At 45.0% G+C, this 18,523-nt stretch overlaps 1 protein-coding gene across 1 annotated transcript; it reads left to right on the top strand.

The window, feature by feature from the left end:
* The first annotated feature begins 8,402 nt into the window (after positions 1-8,402).
* Positions 8,403-9,949, top strand: LOC137340288 (nanos homolog 1-like). The gene is given in 3 exon segments (XM_068002706.1): positions 8,403-9,179; positions 9,182-9,213; positions 9,215-9,949. Coding segments are annotated over 3 exon segments (768 nt in total). The 5' UTR covers positions 8,403-8,722; the 3' UTR covers positions 9,494-9,949.
* The last annotated feature ends 8,574 nt before the right edge of the window (positions 9,950-18,523 follow it).

The following is an 18,523-nucleotide window of genomic DNA, read 5'->3' as shown; positions in this document are numbered from 1 at the left end:
CTCTGTAGTGAGACTAATCAACCCAGTATCACAATGCTAGGAGATGGGAAATTGAAATATTAAGTGGTTTTCTCAGGGAGAAATATCTCATAACAAAACAAAGCTGCAAAATCTGGAGACGAACATTGATCCTGGTCAGAAAACGACACCAAAATTAAAAATGTCATTAATTGTTTGATGTCTTTAAAATATCATAAAACAGCTTTACTATATTGTATGTTGAGTCCAAGGGGGTGATTTTAAATCTCAAGAACGGGTAGGTTGGGGGTGGGTGAGAGTTGAAAATAGTTGTTTTTTGGGTCGCGACTGCAACCCGGCTTTATTCCCGGGTTTAACGTCAGCGCGTAAAAGTACAGGCTCCCCACTGGGAATGCAAAGTCTGAAAATTTTGCGGTTGCGACCCAAAAAAACAATTTTCAACTCCCACCCGCCCCCAACCCACCCGTTCTTGGGGTTTAAAATTACCCCCCCAAGTCTTATATATTTCATATAACTATTAATGAACATTCCCTGGATCTTTGGCTCCTTTTTTTGCAGTTCTCAATGTGGATGTTAATGGCCAGCATTCTCCAAGTCACTAGTGTGCAATGACATTCACACTGGTAGAATAATGATTGTGATGTAATTACTGTAGACTTTTCAAAAAAAAATCAAGTCCATTATGGGAAACAATATGGTCACAATAGATTACATTCTAATTGAAGAAACAATCCAGAATAAGGCCTGAGAGTGGTATTATCCACAAGTTTTCTGCCAAAAATATAGCTCCTCCAATATTAGGAACTTATGATTGCAATTTAAATATTAAAGATATAACATTTAAGATTAGTACTCATTTTGGCACATCAGGGTCATTTAAAGTCCACTTTTCCATTTCTTATGGCATCGACAAAAGTTCTACTCCAGGTGTCTCTGGGCCTCCACCCGCAGGTGAACGGCTCTGAGATGTTGCTGAAGACATTTAGAGAGATTGGGTCTGTGGTGCTTTACAGAAAATGAGTTTGTTATCTTGATGCAATAGATGACCTCTCAGTTGGAGGAGAGTCTTCAAATATCTGAGGCTTAGTGATAAACAAAATATTAAGAGGACAATCTCACGCCCTAGCACTTCTGCTCCACTAAAACCAAAGAGCTCTAAAGTTTGCAAGCTGCCAAAACAAAGCACCAAGAGCCACATTTCAGTCCCCCAGCCTTGGAAACAAGGTAGAGATAGTAGGGTGAATTTTCAGATCAGTGATATTGCTACCACTGATGGGCAATTGTGTGGCTACCTGGTTCCCCACATAAAGTGCATTATAAGCTTATTTCATTTGGGACTTTATATCCAGACAATTCACTCGCACTCCTTTTGAGTGAGAGACTAATCAAGCAGCAATCGAGCATGTTAATAAAGGACACAAGCAGGCCCCTTCAATCTTCCAATGTCTGGTTGGAAGTCCTGCTCAAAGGATTTTCTGTAAATCCTAGTCAGGCATCAAAGGAAAGCTGGATGAAGTCCCAATTTAAAGGCACAGAACAAAACAATTTTTATAATTTTTGGGGGGTTATGTTTCCAGTATTAATTTATTTTTCATTCTCCAGATAATATTCAGTGTATTTTCCCTGTATCTTCTGGATCAGACCATGACAAAGATGTTGATGTAATAAGAGGATAATCTTTGTTACCAATAGCAGAGAGAAACTGATGATGGCAGTTAAGGTCACCTCCTTCCTCAACTTTTTTTCCCTCCACCTCCTTTCAGGCATGCATAGTGATCAAATGCAGTATCAATCTGCCCTTGCATAAATCAAGCACATGATTGATTCACTGTTGATCAGGGCCAACACTTACAGTTGCTTTCCCATTGACCAGCAGCGACAACATAACATAACTGCCCAGTGGTACCACACATTTCCTAAAGTAGTGCACTAATTCATGGTAGTTATTTCAGGCAGGAGATTCCTGCTCCTCCTCCAAGGTAGCGGAAGCAGATTCAATAATAAAAGGGAATTGGATAAATACTTGAAGGGGAAAAATTTGCTGGGCTATGGGGAAACAGCAGGGTAATAGGACTAATTGGATAGCTCTTTCAAAAAGCCGGCATAGGCACGATGGGTTGAATGGCCTCCTTCTGTGCTGTATCATTCTATGATTCCACCAGCACCACTTGCTTCTCCTCACTTGTACACTGTAACTCACCCAGAGCTAGCTCCTCACACTCAATAACAGCATTCTTTGGGTCGTGTGTAGTTGTGCTGATGTTTGCAAATGTTGTGGAGAAAGGCAACATGCTGAGAGGTGCTGTCTTGCCTGGGCCACCGGCAGTGCTGGCAGGCTGCTCTTCCAGGCCTACACTGATAGAAAAGTGACTAATGCTTCAACATTGTCTCCAAGAGACTTTCTCCAACAAAGCTCGCATTACAAGATACTAATTGCATATATTGCTTCTGTGGCTGTGTGTATCTCTGTGTGGGAGTGAGTGAGAAAGGGGGCAAAACATATGAACTGGATGGTACTAAACCACAGCTTGGGGTAGTCGTCAATGCTCTTTGCACATTAAGCTGTAAAATATGGAGCAGCAGCATCAAAAAGCACTTGTAAGATCACAATTCTGCAATGTTTTATTTTTGTTAAGAATTTTTTAAATATTTAAGGGACAAATAGAAGTAAAAGTTTGAGTTAGCTCAGTCCCTAAGATATTTATATCACTCACTGCTCCACATCCAGAAGATCCCAGTGCTGCAATCTTTAGCTGTAATTTCATTTTTGGAGTCAATTTGATGCTTTCAAAGAGAGTCAAGCATTCATACATCAGGGGCTCGAATTTAGCAGGCCTGCGAGTTCCCAGCGGGTGGTCCTCCGGGAGCGTGGTCAACACGCTCGGCGAAATTAGTGGGTTGCCCGCGCGATCATAGCAGGCAACACACTAATTGGATTCAATTACCTGCTCCTCCGGGGTCCACGGCGCTGGCCTGCGCGTCGGTCGGGCTGCGCATGCGCAGTACGATCTGTCAGCTGGAGGCTCTCTAGTTAAAGGGGCAGTCTCCACTGACAGATGCTGCAACCAATGGAACAAATTGCAGCATGGAGCAGCCCAGGGGGAAGGCTGCTCCCAGTTTAATGATGCCTCACCCCAGGTATCATCAGATGGGGTGAGGAGGAGGGGGAGGACACAGATCTTCCACCCGGCGGGCGGGAGGAAGCGGCCTGCCTCTGCCACCAAGAAGGCCTGGCTCGAGGTGGCAGAGGGGGTCACCTGCGCCACCAACATATGGCCCACCTGCTTACAGTGCAGGAGGCGCTGCAATGACCGCAGTAGGTCAGCCACAGTGAGAACACGAAGTCTTTCCCCTACACTCCGTCTGCCACAACACTGCCCCCACCCCACATCTCCTTCGGCACCGCCAACACTATTCTGTAATATCACCCTTCATACCCACTCAAACCCCATCCTCATCTTACCTCCACCTACTCACCTCGCCAGTACTCATCCTGCCACTAACACGCAACCCAATCCTCATACAATCTCATTGCTCCATCCCATACTCACCCTCTCGTGCATCTCCCTCACGGCCAGCCTCACTCAACCTGCCACCACCTGTGCTGCAGCCACAGGGCATGCATCACATATGTGCAGTAGCAGCGTAAGGCAAACGTGTCGTGAGCATGAAGGGGGTGCACAAGGGTGTCTGAGGGTTTGTCATGGGTGTTACCTATATTGAATTTCAGAGCAACAAACAGCACACATGATATTGACACCACCACTGCCATGTCTCCGCGAATCCTGTCCGTTGTGTCCAATAATGCCCGCTCCTGGGTATCACTATGAGGACCCAGCACTGATGCCACCCATCGTGTTACTGCAGAGTAGGTGCAGGTGTATTTGCAGGGCTCGTCCGCGCAGACGACTGAGAGACATCGGCGGTGTAGCCGGCTGCACCCTGGAAGGATGCGGAGGAGAAGGTGTGGAGGGCAGTGGTGACTTTGACAGCGACAGGTAAGCAGTTGGTGCTGGGGCCAGCCAGGAGCAGCTCGGCATGAAAGAGCCTGCAGATCTCCACGACTACATGTCGAGCGAATCTGCGCCTCCCTGTGCACTGCTGCCCGGAGAGGTCCGGGGAGCTGCGCCTCGGTCTGTGGACCCTGTGGCGAGGGTAGTGCCCTCTGCGATGCGTCTCTCTCTGCGGTAGCCCTCCCTCCTGCTGTGCAGGTGGGCGTGCAACAACACCGTGTAGGGGGGATCCACGTCTCTGCGGCGGACGGCGTGGACTGCGAGGCTGCTGGGGCTGGTCATGCTCTTCGTCCTCTGAGGGTGTCCACACACCACCCATCTGGCAGGTGTTGGTCTGAAGGGTTGTGCAGGGTAGGTGGGTGGTTCCTCGGACTGGGGCTGCGGTTTCGTGTCGGTCTGTCCTCTGGCTTGGCGGGGGGTGGTGGGCGGCAGGGGTTGCCCTATGTGACGCGGTGGCCTCCTGCGTGGGTGAGGGCTCTCCCCCGTGGAGTGCACCTTGGCACCTGCCACAGGCTGCTGGCTGCAACACGCCTGGTTGGAGAGAGACTGTTTCCCCCAGTGTGGGAAACTCACTGCCTTGAACCTAAAATCCCACACTTCCTCTTTTGACAGCTGCTTCAGCTCATTAACTGACCTCAACAAGCAAGGTAAGTACACTCAAGTGGAACCCCGCTGGCTTTAATTGCCTGCGGGATTCCCACCAGCGGGGCTTGCGCGCGCAGCCCCGCACGTCAGCGCGGTACCCGGAAGTGGCCGGGATTTCGTCGCGATCCGGTCACGTGACCGGATATCGGGATTTTCCGGGCCCCCCCGCTGGAAACCCGCCGGAAACCCGACGCCAAAATCGAGCCCCAGGTATAGCATGTGCTAAAATGGAGAGTAGCTCTTTTCATTCTGTATTAATACTGTGTCCCATTCCCAGAAGAGTACAGCCTAATTGCACTAGTGTTGCCATTTCCATTTTCCACACCAACTATCCTTGTGGCTTTAGTGAGTCAGCCAATTTAATAACAAGTTATGGACAGTTTTGTGCTGTAAAGTTATACCCACTAGGAATCGGGTTGAGACTTGCCCAAAAGCATTCATTACAACCAGAGAAAAAGAAAGTATTTTCAAGCCATCAATCAAAGGCTCGATTTAAACCAATGTCCCACAGGTGAAAAGAGAGTGTTTTAACCTACTACAGCACTGCCACAGCTAAATTGCAAATGGTGAATCCACATGGTTTATAGATTTTATACTGCTGCTTTTCTATCTCATTTGAATAGAAAAAGAAAAAAAAGTCTAGATCAGTATATAAATATCAAAATAATGAAGTAATCACACAAACAACATACTAAAACAAAACATACCATATAATGAAACATACCTGTTTTTAATGCTGAATTTTAATTTTCTTTGAGAATACATGCATATTTTGTATGGAGTCATTGTACAGTTCTGTCACATTGGTGGATACACTGGCATATCTAAGTTGTTGGTATAACTATGCAGAGTGGGCACTGTTAGGGGGTCCAGGTAATTACAAACTCTGAAATATACCTTTGTTTCCATACTTATAGTTTCTTTGAAAGAATAATAAACAAAATCCAATGAGCTTTGATGCATACATTCAAGTTCCTTTTTTTTAAACTGCAATTTTTCACCGCGGTGTATTGTCACACCTTGCTTTCTATCTTTTTTAATTCATTCATGGGATGTGGGCAATGCTGGCAAGGCCAGCATTTATTGCCCATCCCTAATTGCCTTTGAGAAGGTGGTGGTGAGCCGCCTTCTTTAATCGCTGCAGTCCATGTGGTGAAGGTACTCCCACAGTACTGTTAGGTAGGGAGTTCCAGGATTTTGACCCAGCAACGATGAAGGAACGGTGATATATTTCCAAGTCAGGGTGGTATGTGACTTGGAGGGGAATGTTCAGGTGGCGATGTTCCCACGCGCCTGCTGCCCTTGTCCTTCTAGGTGGTAGAGGTCGCGGGTTTGGGAGGTGCTGTCGAAGAAGCCTCGGAGAGTTGCTGCAATGCATTTTGTAGATGGTACACACTGTAGCCACAGCTGGTGGAGGGAGTGAATATCTAAGGTTGTGGACGGGGAGCCGATCATGCGGGCTGCTTTGTCCTGGATGGTGATGAGCATCTTGAGTGTTGTTGGAGCTGCACTCATCCAGGTAATGGTATATGCCATACTGTATCTAGGTAGTGAACCTTTTAGAGTAGCTTGCAGACAATCATGGTAGCTAGCACTGGTTAGCACTGAACTGACATGTGTTCTACCCACTCAATGCTTGGACTACATGGAGAGCGTTGTCAGTGTGTCCGTCTGCTGTGAGCAGTATGTAGGGAATTGAGACTAGGTTTTTGTAGAAGTTCTCCTGGTTCAGCCTCAACGAGTGCATGACTTTTTTTCAGACTGGGCTATTTATTGGCAGTGATTTAGCCCACATTGACTGGGCGACAAGACGATACATTTCAGGGGGCAGGATGGATAAAAGCAGCTAGACACTGAAACCTTTTTGGCAGTAAAGAATCTAGCAAAATCTTCCTGAGTCCTTTGATGTCTTTAGCCCCTAAAATCCAGGAGTTTGCTTGTATTTGGATCTTGGAGGGGTCACTATGGGGAGGGCCACCATAGTCTGCTTTAAGTGGTCAATTGTTCCATGGATTAATTTTTTTAAACCTCATCAGCATATTTTTCAAGTAGGGCTTGATTTTTGACCGTATCTTTGGCAATTGTGCTTTTTCTACTACTGCATCTCCAGTATCACACTGGAACTATGGGGTTCCTTTTGTACAGATGGAAGCAGGTGCACTATGCCCAAAAGCTCATTTTAATTTGCTTTTCTGGGACATTGATGTTTCGTACACTGCTTTACAGTTGGATTCCCCTTCATTCTCAGTTAAGAGTTTAATCAACATCTCTCTCCCAAACTGTTTTTGCTGAATTTGTATTTTCTGAACACAGATGGTGGTAAAGATTGCCTAGCTCCGTGAAACTGGTTGTGCCATTGTGGGAAGAAAGGGAGATTTCTAGTGCTGACATATACATTTATACTCAATAGTATTAGAAATCAGGTTTCATATCATGAAAAGTCAAATTCAAATGTAAATTCTGTTTTTCTAACAAAATACAAACTGGCCAAGAAATTTCTCAACATTATTTGCAAATGCAACATTACAAAAACAAGTGTAGGAGATGAACATGGTTATTAACTACCTATAGAAAGGCTAGAAATGTTTTAAAATGCAATATTACCACTTTAATAATTTATCTGGTTAAATTCATTCACATCTGGTCACAATTACCTGCTATCTTACAGAAACAATCAAATTATAAATAAGAAATTGGATAAAATATTAAAGGACCTCCTACTCTTATTGTAGGCTTAATTATGATCAATAAAAGATTAATTTAGTCTGGAATCAGAATAATATGTAGAATCATACAGCACAGAAGGCCATTTGGACCATCATGCCTGTGCCTACTCTTTGAAAAGTGCTATCCAATTAGTCCCAGTCCCCTGCTCTTTCCCCATAGTCCTTTAATTTTTTCCTTTTCAAGTTTATATCCAATTCCCTTTTGAAAGTTACTATTGAATGTGCTTCCACCACCCTTTCAGGCAGTGCACTCCAGATCATCACAACTCACTGCATTAAAAAAATAATTATCCTCCTCCCCCCCACTCTGGTTCTTTTGCCAATCATCTTAAGGTTGTAAGATTTTAAAAAAACAATGTTACTAGTACCTCACTCTACTTTTCATGTCTCAGGAGTTCTCAACCCAGACCATGAGTGGAATTTTTTTCATATTTTCCCCACTCCTTCCCCTCCCTCTATAAACAATAGATTAACCGTCGTTTGGACAAAAGGCCAAACGGAGGCCCCCCATCTACCTATTCAGGTGCATCGAAAAATGAGAAGATAGAAGAGTTGCTAACCTGGAGATCAAGCAGGCTAAAGAAAAAAAAAACAAGTTATTCCTATTGTAACCAGATCTGTAGCCAACTACATCGTCAGTAACCAAACATATTTCGGGTCTGGTCACAATCTGTTTAAATCAAAGTGGGTTTTGATTTCTGAAACTTCGGGTAACCTCTAAGAAAAACTTTTTTAAAGAAAAAACCTTCAGGTGGGTATCGAGGCTAACCTGCATGTTATTTTGTAAAGAGAGATGCCAAATGTAAGAGGAGAGTGAGCAATCCATTCTGCGGTATTTACCTCGCTCCTTTCTGCTTTAGACCTGAGGCACCGCTCTCCCCGGAGCACTCGCCATTCAGAGTGACGGAGAGCCGCTGATTGATTGGCAACATCGCGAACCAACTACGGACGGATATTTCCTTCCTATTGCACAAGGCCACCCGACCACCTCCCAATCAGCAGCGATGGAGGGCGGGTCCAGGGTGACTGGGTTACTATTTCTAAAGAGATAATCGCCTGGTTGGGATCAGAAAGAAGAGAAATGGCGGTGGGCACTTTGTTTGTGTGAAAGTGCAGGAATTAAAGGGTGTTACTGGGCGCTCGAATCTCGCAGGGCTTCTCGCTATAAAAGTTTTGTAAGAAGAGGAGGTTTTTAAAAATTGTTTTGTTGCATTGCCTGTGTTGCATTTATGAGTAAGAGGACTCGAAGAATTGCACTGTTCAAAAGGGGCATCGTCGAAGAATCCAACGGGGAGGGAGGGAGGGGGGGGGGGGGGAAGGTAGGAAGGGAAGGGAGGAATAAATCCCTGCAATTAAGAAATGGAAACTTTCGCGTCCGTGGACAACCACGTTCAATTGGAAAATCACAGCAGCCCAGTGGATTATTTGCATCAGAGGTACGCGAGTACTTACGAAAATACTTTCAACTCGTGGAATGATTATTTGGGTCTGACTACACTCGTAAGCAAAGCTGTCAACGAGGCGGGCAAGAGCGGGTTCCACCCGGGCAGCGAGCTGAACCTGCAGTCCAAAGCGCCCTACATCGCCCAGTCTCTCGACCTGAGCGAGCTGAGGCTCTGCTCTCATCACGATGACCTCTTGGGCTCGGATTTGGAGGAGAGGTTCGCGGAGTTCAGCCCTTTCTCGGGAGGATCGAGCCCGCTCTTGGGTTACTCGGCGAACGGTGACCAACATCGCCTGGACCGCGATCCGGGGGGTTGGAACCGAGTGGACGTGATCATGATGGACAACAAGAGCCACCTGCAAATTCCTCACTCCCATCACCATCATTACCACCACCACCACCACCACCATCCCCCTGCTCACCAGCGAGCCGGGAGAGGTAAATCAGACCTCCAGATCTGCGTGTTCTGCAGGAACAACAACGAGTCCGTTACCCTGTACACGACCCATATCCTGAAGAGCCCCGATGGCAGAGTTTTGTGCCCCATCTTGAGGCGATACACTTGCCCTTTATGTGGTGCCAACGGAGACAACGCGCACACCATCAAATACTGCCCGCTCTCCAAGCTTCAGCCCACTATTCCCAAACTGAAGACCAGAAACTGCGTTAGCAAGAGGGTTCGTTAAAAAAAAACCCCAACCAAGGAAGGCAACGTGAGCCGAAGTTCATTCTCCTGACCGGGCTTCGTAGACTAATAATATTTGGCCATTTTATTGAGCCTATTTTGAGTCGGGGATAAACGTTTTATAGTGACTGAATGTATACTCTTTGTCTAAATTTGTTTACAATCTAATGTTTCTGGTGAAAAATCTAGACCAGAAATCTACCTCAGTTATATAAATATATAGTTTATGGAAATAAGAGAACGCCATAATCAAATTCTTTTGTTTTTAAATCCGCTATGTGCATTTCGTTTTCAGAAAATTTAAGGTAACTTTAAACAGTGATATATTGTAGATGTATTTTGATTTAATTTCTTTTGAATGTAATGTTTGCTACTCTTAAAATGAAATGTAAAACTGATCTAAAGATTACTAATAAGTAACCGTGTTAACAGTACGGGGAGCCAATAAATTTTCACGTTTTAGCAGCTCTTTTGTGTGTTTTTGTTTTCAATGAACCAGGTTGATAAAAGGCCAATTATGCAGCAGTCAGTCCTCGGGCGCCTTCCTGTGGACAGCCGTCGACTCGCAGACTATACATTCACTTGGTTAACGACGGTGGAAATCACTTCCCTAAAGCGATTTTTGTGTGTATCCTTACCTTTTTATTTTGGTGATCACATACGTTTGAATTAAAATCTAGCCGAGGGTCGCGCGAATCCCGTTAGCTAACGTCTGGCTAGTTTTACAAATACCATTCAGTAACCTCACTACAGAAACAGTAACTGATTTTTTTAAAACTCCCTTGCTATCTAGTAAAATAAGGCACAAGTGCCCAAAATGCCACTGGCAACTGCTATGCTCGTGATTTTAGGGATCTGCACAGTTTGAGTTTTAAAAACTATGCTTTAAATTACTACTCCGATCATTTCAAGCGAAATGGTAAAATGCATAGTATTGAAGGCCGATAATTAAGGCTTTCTAGAAGGAAAAACATTGCTCAGTTTGGTATTTCTTCTTGTTTGTCTCAAGTTGGAACAAGGGATGGTTGTTGGGAAAAGTTATGTCGGGAGGGGGGAGTACTTGAGTGGGATGTCCCGAGGTTGGATGTTGGGACCACTATTGGTTCTAATTTACACCAGTGACTTGGCTGCAGAAACTCAAAACTGATCAAATTTGCAGATATCAAACTAGGAGCTGTAAGGATTTGGAAGAGGCAGCCTAGATTATAAAATAAATTAAACTACGCAAGTGGGCAGAACAATGACAGCTGACATTTACTGCAAACAAAGGAAGAGGGAGAAAAAAGTAACATACTCTATGACTGGTGTTGAAATAATTATGGATGAATTTATGACACTTATAATAATGTTTGACCTGTCCAAGTAGTAATATGCAGCAAGCAATAATGCCACTAGAATGTTGAACTATAGGCAAAACAGTAGAATACAAGTCAGAAGAAGTAATAAGCAATTTTGTAGTAATAAAAACAGTGCTAGAAATATTCAGCAGGTCAGGCAGGATCTGTGGAGAGAAACAGAGTTAATGTTTCAATGACCTTTTGTCATTTTCTGTTTTTATTGCAGATTTCCAGCATTGTGGTATTTTGCTTTTATATTGATCTTATAGTGCTCGGGTCAGACTGTTTCCAGTTCTGGTCTGAGTTATGGGAAAGGACCAAAGAAATTTGGGCTTTTCAGCCTTAAGAGGTGATCTTGCTGATGTGTATATGGTAGTTAATGGTATGGAAAGACAAATCCAGAAAATTATTTACAATAAGTTGTGAGTATAGCAAGAAGTTTACAGGTTGAAACTAGTAAAAGGTAAATTTGGACTATTGGGAAGTTCTTCACATAAAAAGTGACCAATAAATGGAATAGACTACCAGATAGAATAATGGAGATGAAAACCATGGACTAATTTCAGAAACAATGGGAGGTCTTTAGGGTCTTTCTGGATGGATGAACTGGGATGGGATGAACGGATTTCCTCATCCATAACTTATGAGGAGCTGAATGTTTGGAATAATTCCACTGTTTACAAGAGCCTGAAAAGGGAGTAGTCAAATATTCAGCAACCACTAACCTGCCAGGGCTAATGCTGCATCTTTTGTGTCTCCAATTTTAACTTAAGTATCAACTTGGCTCAATAATAGCATTTACCTCCAAGTGAGAAGGGTGCGGGCTCAAGCCCCACTGCAGGATATGAGCACATAATTTAGGCTGTTACTTCAGTGCAGTACTGATGGGGTGCTGCATTGTCAGAAGTGCTGTCTTTTAGACAAGGAGTTAAACTGAGGGCCCATCTGCCTGTTCTGGTGGATGTAAAAGATCCTGGGGCACTATAGGAAGAGTGGAGGAGTTATCCTGCCAATATTCATCCTTAAACCAACATCACAAAAGCAGATTAACTGGTCATTTATCTTATTGCTGTTTGTGGGACTTTGCTGTGCACAAATTGGCTGCCATTTTTCCCTACATACCATGACTTATACTCTAAAAGCAAATTATTGGCTGTGAACCACTTTGGGATGTCCTGAGAACATTAAAGGTGATATGTCGATGTCAGTTCTTTTGTTTTTTTTCTCTCCGAAGACCATTAAAAGCAGCAACAGCCTTGTGTAAGTCTGGGTGACCTTGGAACAAAGTCACATGGCTCCCTCCAAGCCTTTGAAGAACAGTGGGCATAGCAGGATATATTGTGCTTTAATGATAATTAAAATGTCATCTTTTAAGTTATTGTATGAGATTTAGTTTGATGCCGTTATGTTAGTGGTGCTCCTCTGTGGGGACACTTGTTGGGAATTAGTTGTTTTGTTTAATCTGAGAGCCCGATACCACTCGACAGGTTTGAACAAAATAAGCAAAAGCAGCAATACACTGAAGAAAAGTTAATTTCCACACAATTTATTGAATTCCTTGGCCCAGACAAACAATGCATGAGTTATCAGCTTTATACAGAAGGTTGGGAGATGTGACAGACATTTTGTCAAAAGAGCAGAGGAGTGGGACTAATTGGATAGCTCACGCAAAGAGCTAGCATAGGCACGATGGGCCGAATGACTTCTTTTTTTGTGCTGTATGATTCTGTATTCTTGTCAGCAGGGAGCCTCCCACTGACAGGTCCATTCAAGTCTAGCTGCAGGTGTGTGCAGAGTTTGGTGATGGCTTCCTTGGGGGATCTTAGTGTTCATGGGTTTCTTCAGACAGGTGTCAGTGTAAGGACATATCCAAAGGGCGTGTCTAAAATACAATCTCTCCTGTCTAGCATGCCTCTTCGAATCCTTCTCCTCCTTCAGAATCTGCAAATAGAGATATAGTCTCATAGGAATAACCACAGCTGAATCTTAATGAGCTCTGTTCAGCTGTATAAACAGTCACTGATAAAAGATGCAGTTCTGCACTAAGTAGCTATCATGGAAACTCCCAACAACAACAAATTTTCTTTATCCAACAAGTCCAAAACAGTGCAGAAACAATCAGTTGCTCAGAGATACAGCAAAAGTAGCAATGTACCTTTAACAACAAACACCCAACCAGAGGGACCAGGCCTCTCTAGCATTGTCTGTTTTATACAGTTACACGATCTATGAGACTCTACTCACACCTCCTAATTGCATTATGGGGAAAACCTCTTAATTATCTAAAATAATAGGCTATAATGAGCCTTATGTATTGGTTGTCAGTAGACTCCTAGCACTCACAGCGCTTCAGGTTTATATTTTGGCATTTAATGTGGATTAGGTGCGTGGTAGGTTTAAGGCATCCAGGCCTGATGTTCTGCAGAGCTGACGCCTGGTGTACATCAGCACTTTGAACATAAGAAACAAGAGCAGGATTGGCCATACGGCCCCTCGAGCCTGCTCTGCCATTCAATAAGATCATGGATGATCTTCTAGCTCAACTCCACTTTCCCACCGTATCACCATATCCCTTGATTCCCTTAGTGTCCAAAAATCTATTGATCTTGGTCTTGAATATATTCAACGACTGAGCATCCACAGCCCTCTGGGGTAGAGAATTCCAACGATTCACAACCCTCTGAGTGAAGAAATTTTTCCTCATCTCGGTCCTAAATTGCCGACCCTTTATCTTGTGATTATAACCCCTAACTCTAGACTCACCAACCAGAGGGAAACAGCCTCTCAGCATCTACCCTGTCAAACCCTCTAAGAATTTTATGTTTCAATGAGATCACCTCTCATTCTTCTAAACTCCAGAGAATAGGCCCATTCTACTCAATCTCTCCTTGTAGGACAACCCTCTCATCCCAGGAATCAATCTAGTGAACCTTCATTATACCCACTCTAAGGCGAGTATATACTCCCTTAGATAAGGAGACCAAAACTGTACGCTACTCCAGGTATGGTCTCACTAGAGTCCTATATAATTGCAGTAAGTCCTCCTTACTCTATTACTCCAACTCCTTTGCAATATATAATTGCAGCAAGACCTCCTTACTCTTATACTCCAACTCCCTTGCAATAAAGGCTAACATACCATTTGCCTTCCCAATTGCTTGCTGTACATGCATGTTAACTTTTTGTGATTTGTGTACAAGGACACCCAAATCCCTCTGAATACCAACCTTTCTTAGTCTCTCACTTTTTAAAAAATATTCTGCTTTTCTATTCTTCCTACCAAAGTGGATAATTTCACATTTCCCCGCATTATACTCCATTTGCCACCTTCTCACCCACTCACTTAACCTGTCTATATCTCTTTGTAGCCTCATGCATCTTCCTCACAGCTTACTTTCCGAGAATCATAGAATGGTTACAGCACAGAAGGACGCCATTCGGCCCATCGAGCCCGTGCTGGCTTTTTATAAGAGCCATCCAGTTCGTCCCATTTCCCCACTCTTCCCCGTAGCCCTGCAAATTTTTTCCCTTCAAGTATTTAACCAATTCCTTTTTGAAAGCCATGATTGAATCTGCTTCTACCACCCTTTCAGGCAGCACATTCCAGTCATAACTACTTGCTGCATAGAATTTTTTTTCCTCATGTTGCCTTTGGTTCTTTTGCCAATCACCTTAAATCTGTGCCCTCTGGTTCAATGGGAACAGTGTCTCTTTATTTACTTTATCTAAACCCTTAATGATTTTGAACACTTCTATCAAATCTCCTCTCAACCATCTCTGCTCTAAGGAGAACAACCCCAACTACTCCAGTCTATCCATATAACTGAAGTCCCCCATCCCTGGAACCATTGCAGTAAATCTTTTCTGTACTCTCTCTAAGGCCTTCACAGCCTTCCTAAAGGTGCCCAGAATTGGACACAATACTCCAGTTGTGGCCATATCAGTGTTTTATAAAGGTTCAACATAACTTCCTTGCTTTTGTATTCTACGTCTCTATTTATAAAGCCCAGGATCCCATATGCTTTTTTAACCGCTTTCTCAACTTTTCCTGCCACCTTCAACGATTTGTGCGCATATACCCCCAAATCTCTCTGTTCCTGCACCCCCTTTAGAATTGTACCATTTAGTTTATATTGCCTCTCTTCATTCTTCCTACCAAAATGTATCACTTCACACTTCTCTGCGTTAAATTTCATCTGCCATGTGTCTGCCCATTCCACCAGCCTGCCTATGTCCTCTTGAAGTCTATTACTATCCTCCTCAATTCCTGAACCAGGAGAATCTGTAAATTCTGACTATATGATGGAGGGAAGGTCATTGATGAAGCAGCTGAAGATAGTTGGGCCGAGGATGCTGCCCTGAGGAACTCCTGCAGCCATGTCCTGGGGCTGAGATGATTGGCCTCCAACAACCACTACCATCTTCCTCTATGCTAGGTATGACTCCAGCCATTGGAATATTTCCCCCGACACCCATTACTTTAGTTTTACCAGGGCTTTTTGGTGCCATATCTGGTTGAATGCTGCCTTAATATCAGTCCTTGTTCAGGAATTGCTGGGTGTAAATTGGGAAAGCCTAAAGGCAGTAAAGATACATGAATTAGATAAAAACTCAGCTTTGCCCCCTACTGGATTTTGAATATCTAACAGTTCAAATTTTATAATTAATTGTCAATCTCACCTCACTGCACCTTTGGAATTCAACTTGTGTCCGTGTTTGGACTATGACTGTAATGAGGTCTGGAGCTGAGTGATCCTAGCGGAACTCAAACTGAGCTCTCACAACCTGCTGCAAGCCCAGTCTGGCAGTTATGTCCTCTAGGCCTCGGCCAGCGCGGTCAGTGGTGGTACTACTGAGCCACTCTTGGTGATGGATATTGAGGTCCCACACCCAGAGTACTTTCTGCGCCTTTGATAACCTCAGTGCTTCCTCCAAGTGATGTTCAACATGGAGGACTACAGGGAGGACATCAGCTGAGGGCGCTGGGTGCTAATCAGCAGGTTTCCTTGCCCATGTTTGACCTGAAGCCATGAGACTTCACCCAACTGTACACCACTGTGCCCCTACCTCTACCTTGGGTGGGTCTGTCCTGCCAGTGTGACAGGACATACCCAGGGATGTTGATGGAGGAGTCTGGGATGTTGGCTGATAGGTATGATTCTGTAAGACTGTGTCAGGTTGTTGTTTGACTAGTCTGTGTGACAGTTCTCCCAACATTGGCACAACTCCCCAGATATTAGTGAGGACTTTACAGGGTCGACTAGGCTTTCTGTGCCTTCGTAGTATCTTAATTTGATGCCTAGATCGCAACAAAGTGGTCTGTCTGGTTTTATTCTTCTTGTACTTATCTCGATGTAACACTTCCTAGCTTTTTTGTTATATTTCAAAATATACTTTATTTCATTAAATTTAAAAATACCACAAATCCAAGACAATACAATTCAAAACAATACAATACGGATCGTACACAATACAATTCCAATATTACAATTTAAAAACAGTACACATCTTATAATACATGCTGTATAATACAAGGTGGGATGGCCTTACACAGTGGCTTTTCCCCATAGAGCCTTTGCGTAAGCCGCATCTCGCTTCAGTGCGTCCCGCAGCACGTACTCCTAGACCTTGGAGTGTGCCAATCGGCAACATTCGGTCATGGTCAGCTCCTTCAGCTGGAAGACCAGCAGGTTTTGGGCGGACCAAAGGGCCTTCTTCAGCGAGTTGATGGTCTTCCAGCCGCAGGTGCGTCTTGGGGAATAGCCCATAGATCAAAGCGTCCTATGTTACCGAACTGTTTGGGATGAACCGGAACAGGTATCAGCGCATCTCTCTCCACACCCTCTGCACGAAGGGGCAGTCCATCAGGAGATGGAAGACGGTCTCCTCCCCGCCACAGCCTCGAGGGCAGCTCGCAGTGGTGCTGAGATTCCTTGCGTGTTGGAAGGACTGCACTGGATGGGCCTTTCTCATCACCATCCAGGCTACATCCTCATACCTGTTGGTCAGTCTTGGTGACGAGACGTTCTGCCAAACGGCATCGACCATCTGGTTGGGGAACTGCCCAATCGGATCCACCCTCTCCTTTCCTTGAGAACGTTCCGTGTCAACCACTGTTTGACGGCCTTGCATTGGAAGGGGTTCCTCCTCAGGAACTTCTCTACCTGGGACAGGTGATGGGGTACGGTCCAGCTGGACGGGACATCCTGCGTCTGCTTGGCCAGACCCAGCCTTCTCTGTGTTGGACAGGTAGAAACTCAGAATGTAGTGACACTTGGTGTTTGCATACTGGGGCACCACACACATCCTGAGGGCTGCCATACACAAAGGTGGCCATCAGGATCAGAGCGGCATTGGGGACGCTCTTCCCCCCTTTGTCTGGGGTCATGGCGACCCTGGGGACAAGTTCCACCTTGGACCTCCAAAGTGGAAGATAGCTCGGTGACTTGGACGGCGGAGCTGTGAAGAATGAGCCAGACCCTGGCCATGTAGAACAACACCGCAAGTACCTCACACCTTATCACCAGGTTCCTGCCGGTTATGGAGAGAGGTCGCCCCCACCCACGTATCAAGCTTTTGTTTGGCCTTAGTAACCTACTCCTCCCAATTTTTGGTGCAGGCCTGGGGCGCCCCCAAACCAGATCCCCAGCACTTCAGATAGTCAGACCTGATGGTGATGGGGAGAAAGGATCGGGTGTCTCACCTGCCAAAGATCAGAGCCTCACTCTTACTTCGGTTCACTCTGGCCCGAGGCCAGCTTGAAACAGTCACAGATGTCCATCAGTCTGTGGACCAACTGCTGATCGGAGCAATAAATGGTAACATTGTCCGAGTACAGGGAAGCCTTATCCTGAGAGCCTCTGCTGCCTGGGATCGTCACCCCCCGCTACCTGCGTCCTTCCTGATGTATTGAGAGATTTGCCGTGTCCAACACACGAACAAGACCACGGAGGACAACCCTGCCTGACACCAGATCTGATCGGAAAGCTCTCCGACTTCCACCCGTTGATTCGGACTGCACTACAGGTGTCCACATACAGCAGTCTGATCCAATCGGGGATTCCCTCCCCAAACCCCATTTTGGAGAGTATGTTCATTATGTACGGGTGGGATATTCTGTCGAAGGCCTTCTCCTGGTCCAGGCTGTTGAGGCAGGTGTTCACCCTTCTGTCCTGCACATAGGCAATCGCATCCCTGAGCAGTGCAAGGCTATCAGAGATCTTCCTACCTGGTATAGTGCAGGTCTGATCTGGGTGGATCACCCGCTCCAGAGCAGACTTGAACCTGTTGGCGATGGCCTTAGACAGAATCTTGCAGTCAACATTTAGCAAGGAAATATGTCACCAATTTCTGATTTCTTCCTTCTCCCCCTTCCGCTTGTAGATGAGTGTAATGATGTCTTTCCTCATGGACTCGGACATGCTACCTGCCAGAAGCATACCCTCGTACACTTCCAGTAGGTCTGGGCCTATCCAGTCCCACAAAACAGAGTACAACTCAACTGGTAAGCCATCGCTTCCGGGAGTTCTACTCTTCTTCAAGGACTGGACAGCCTTTGTCAGCTCGTCCAAGATCAGTGGCCGATCCACGCTCTCCTGCTCACTGTCCTCTTAAGACCTCCGTGATAGAAGACAGCAAGGACTCTAGAGGTTTGACACAACTGAGTAGCTTGCTAGGCCACTTCAAAGGGCAGT

This window comes from Heptranchias perlo, chromosome 21 (assembly GCF_035084215.1).
Source record: "Heptranchias perlo isolate sHepPer1 chromosome 21, sHepPer1.hap1, whole genome shotgun sequence".
In the NCBI taxonomy this organism is placed as follows: domain Eukaryota; kingdom Metazoa; phylum Chordata; class Chondrichthyes; order Hexanchiformes; family Hexanchidae; genus Heptranchias; species Heptranchias perlo.
Note: the sequence above shows the minus strand (reverse complement) of the source record. Positions and strands in the feature narration are given on the sequence as shown.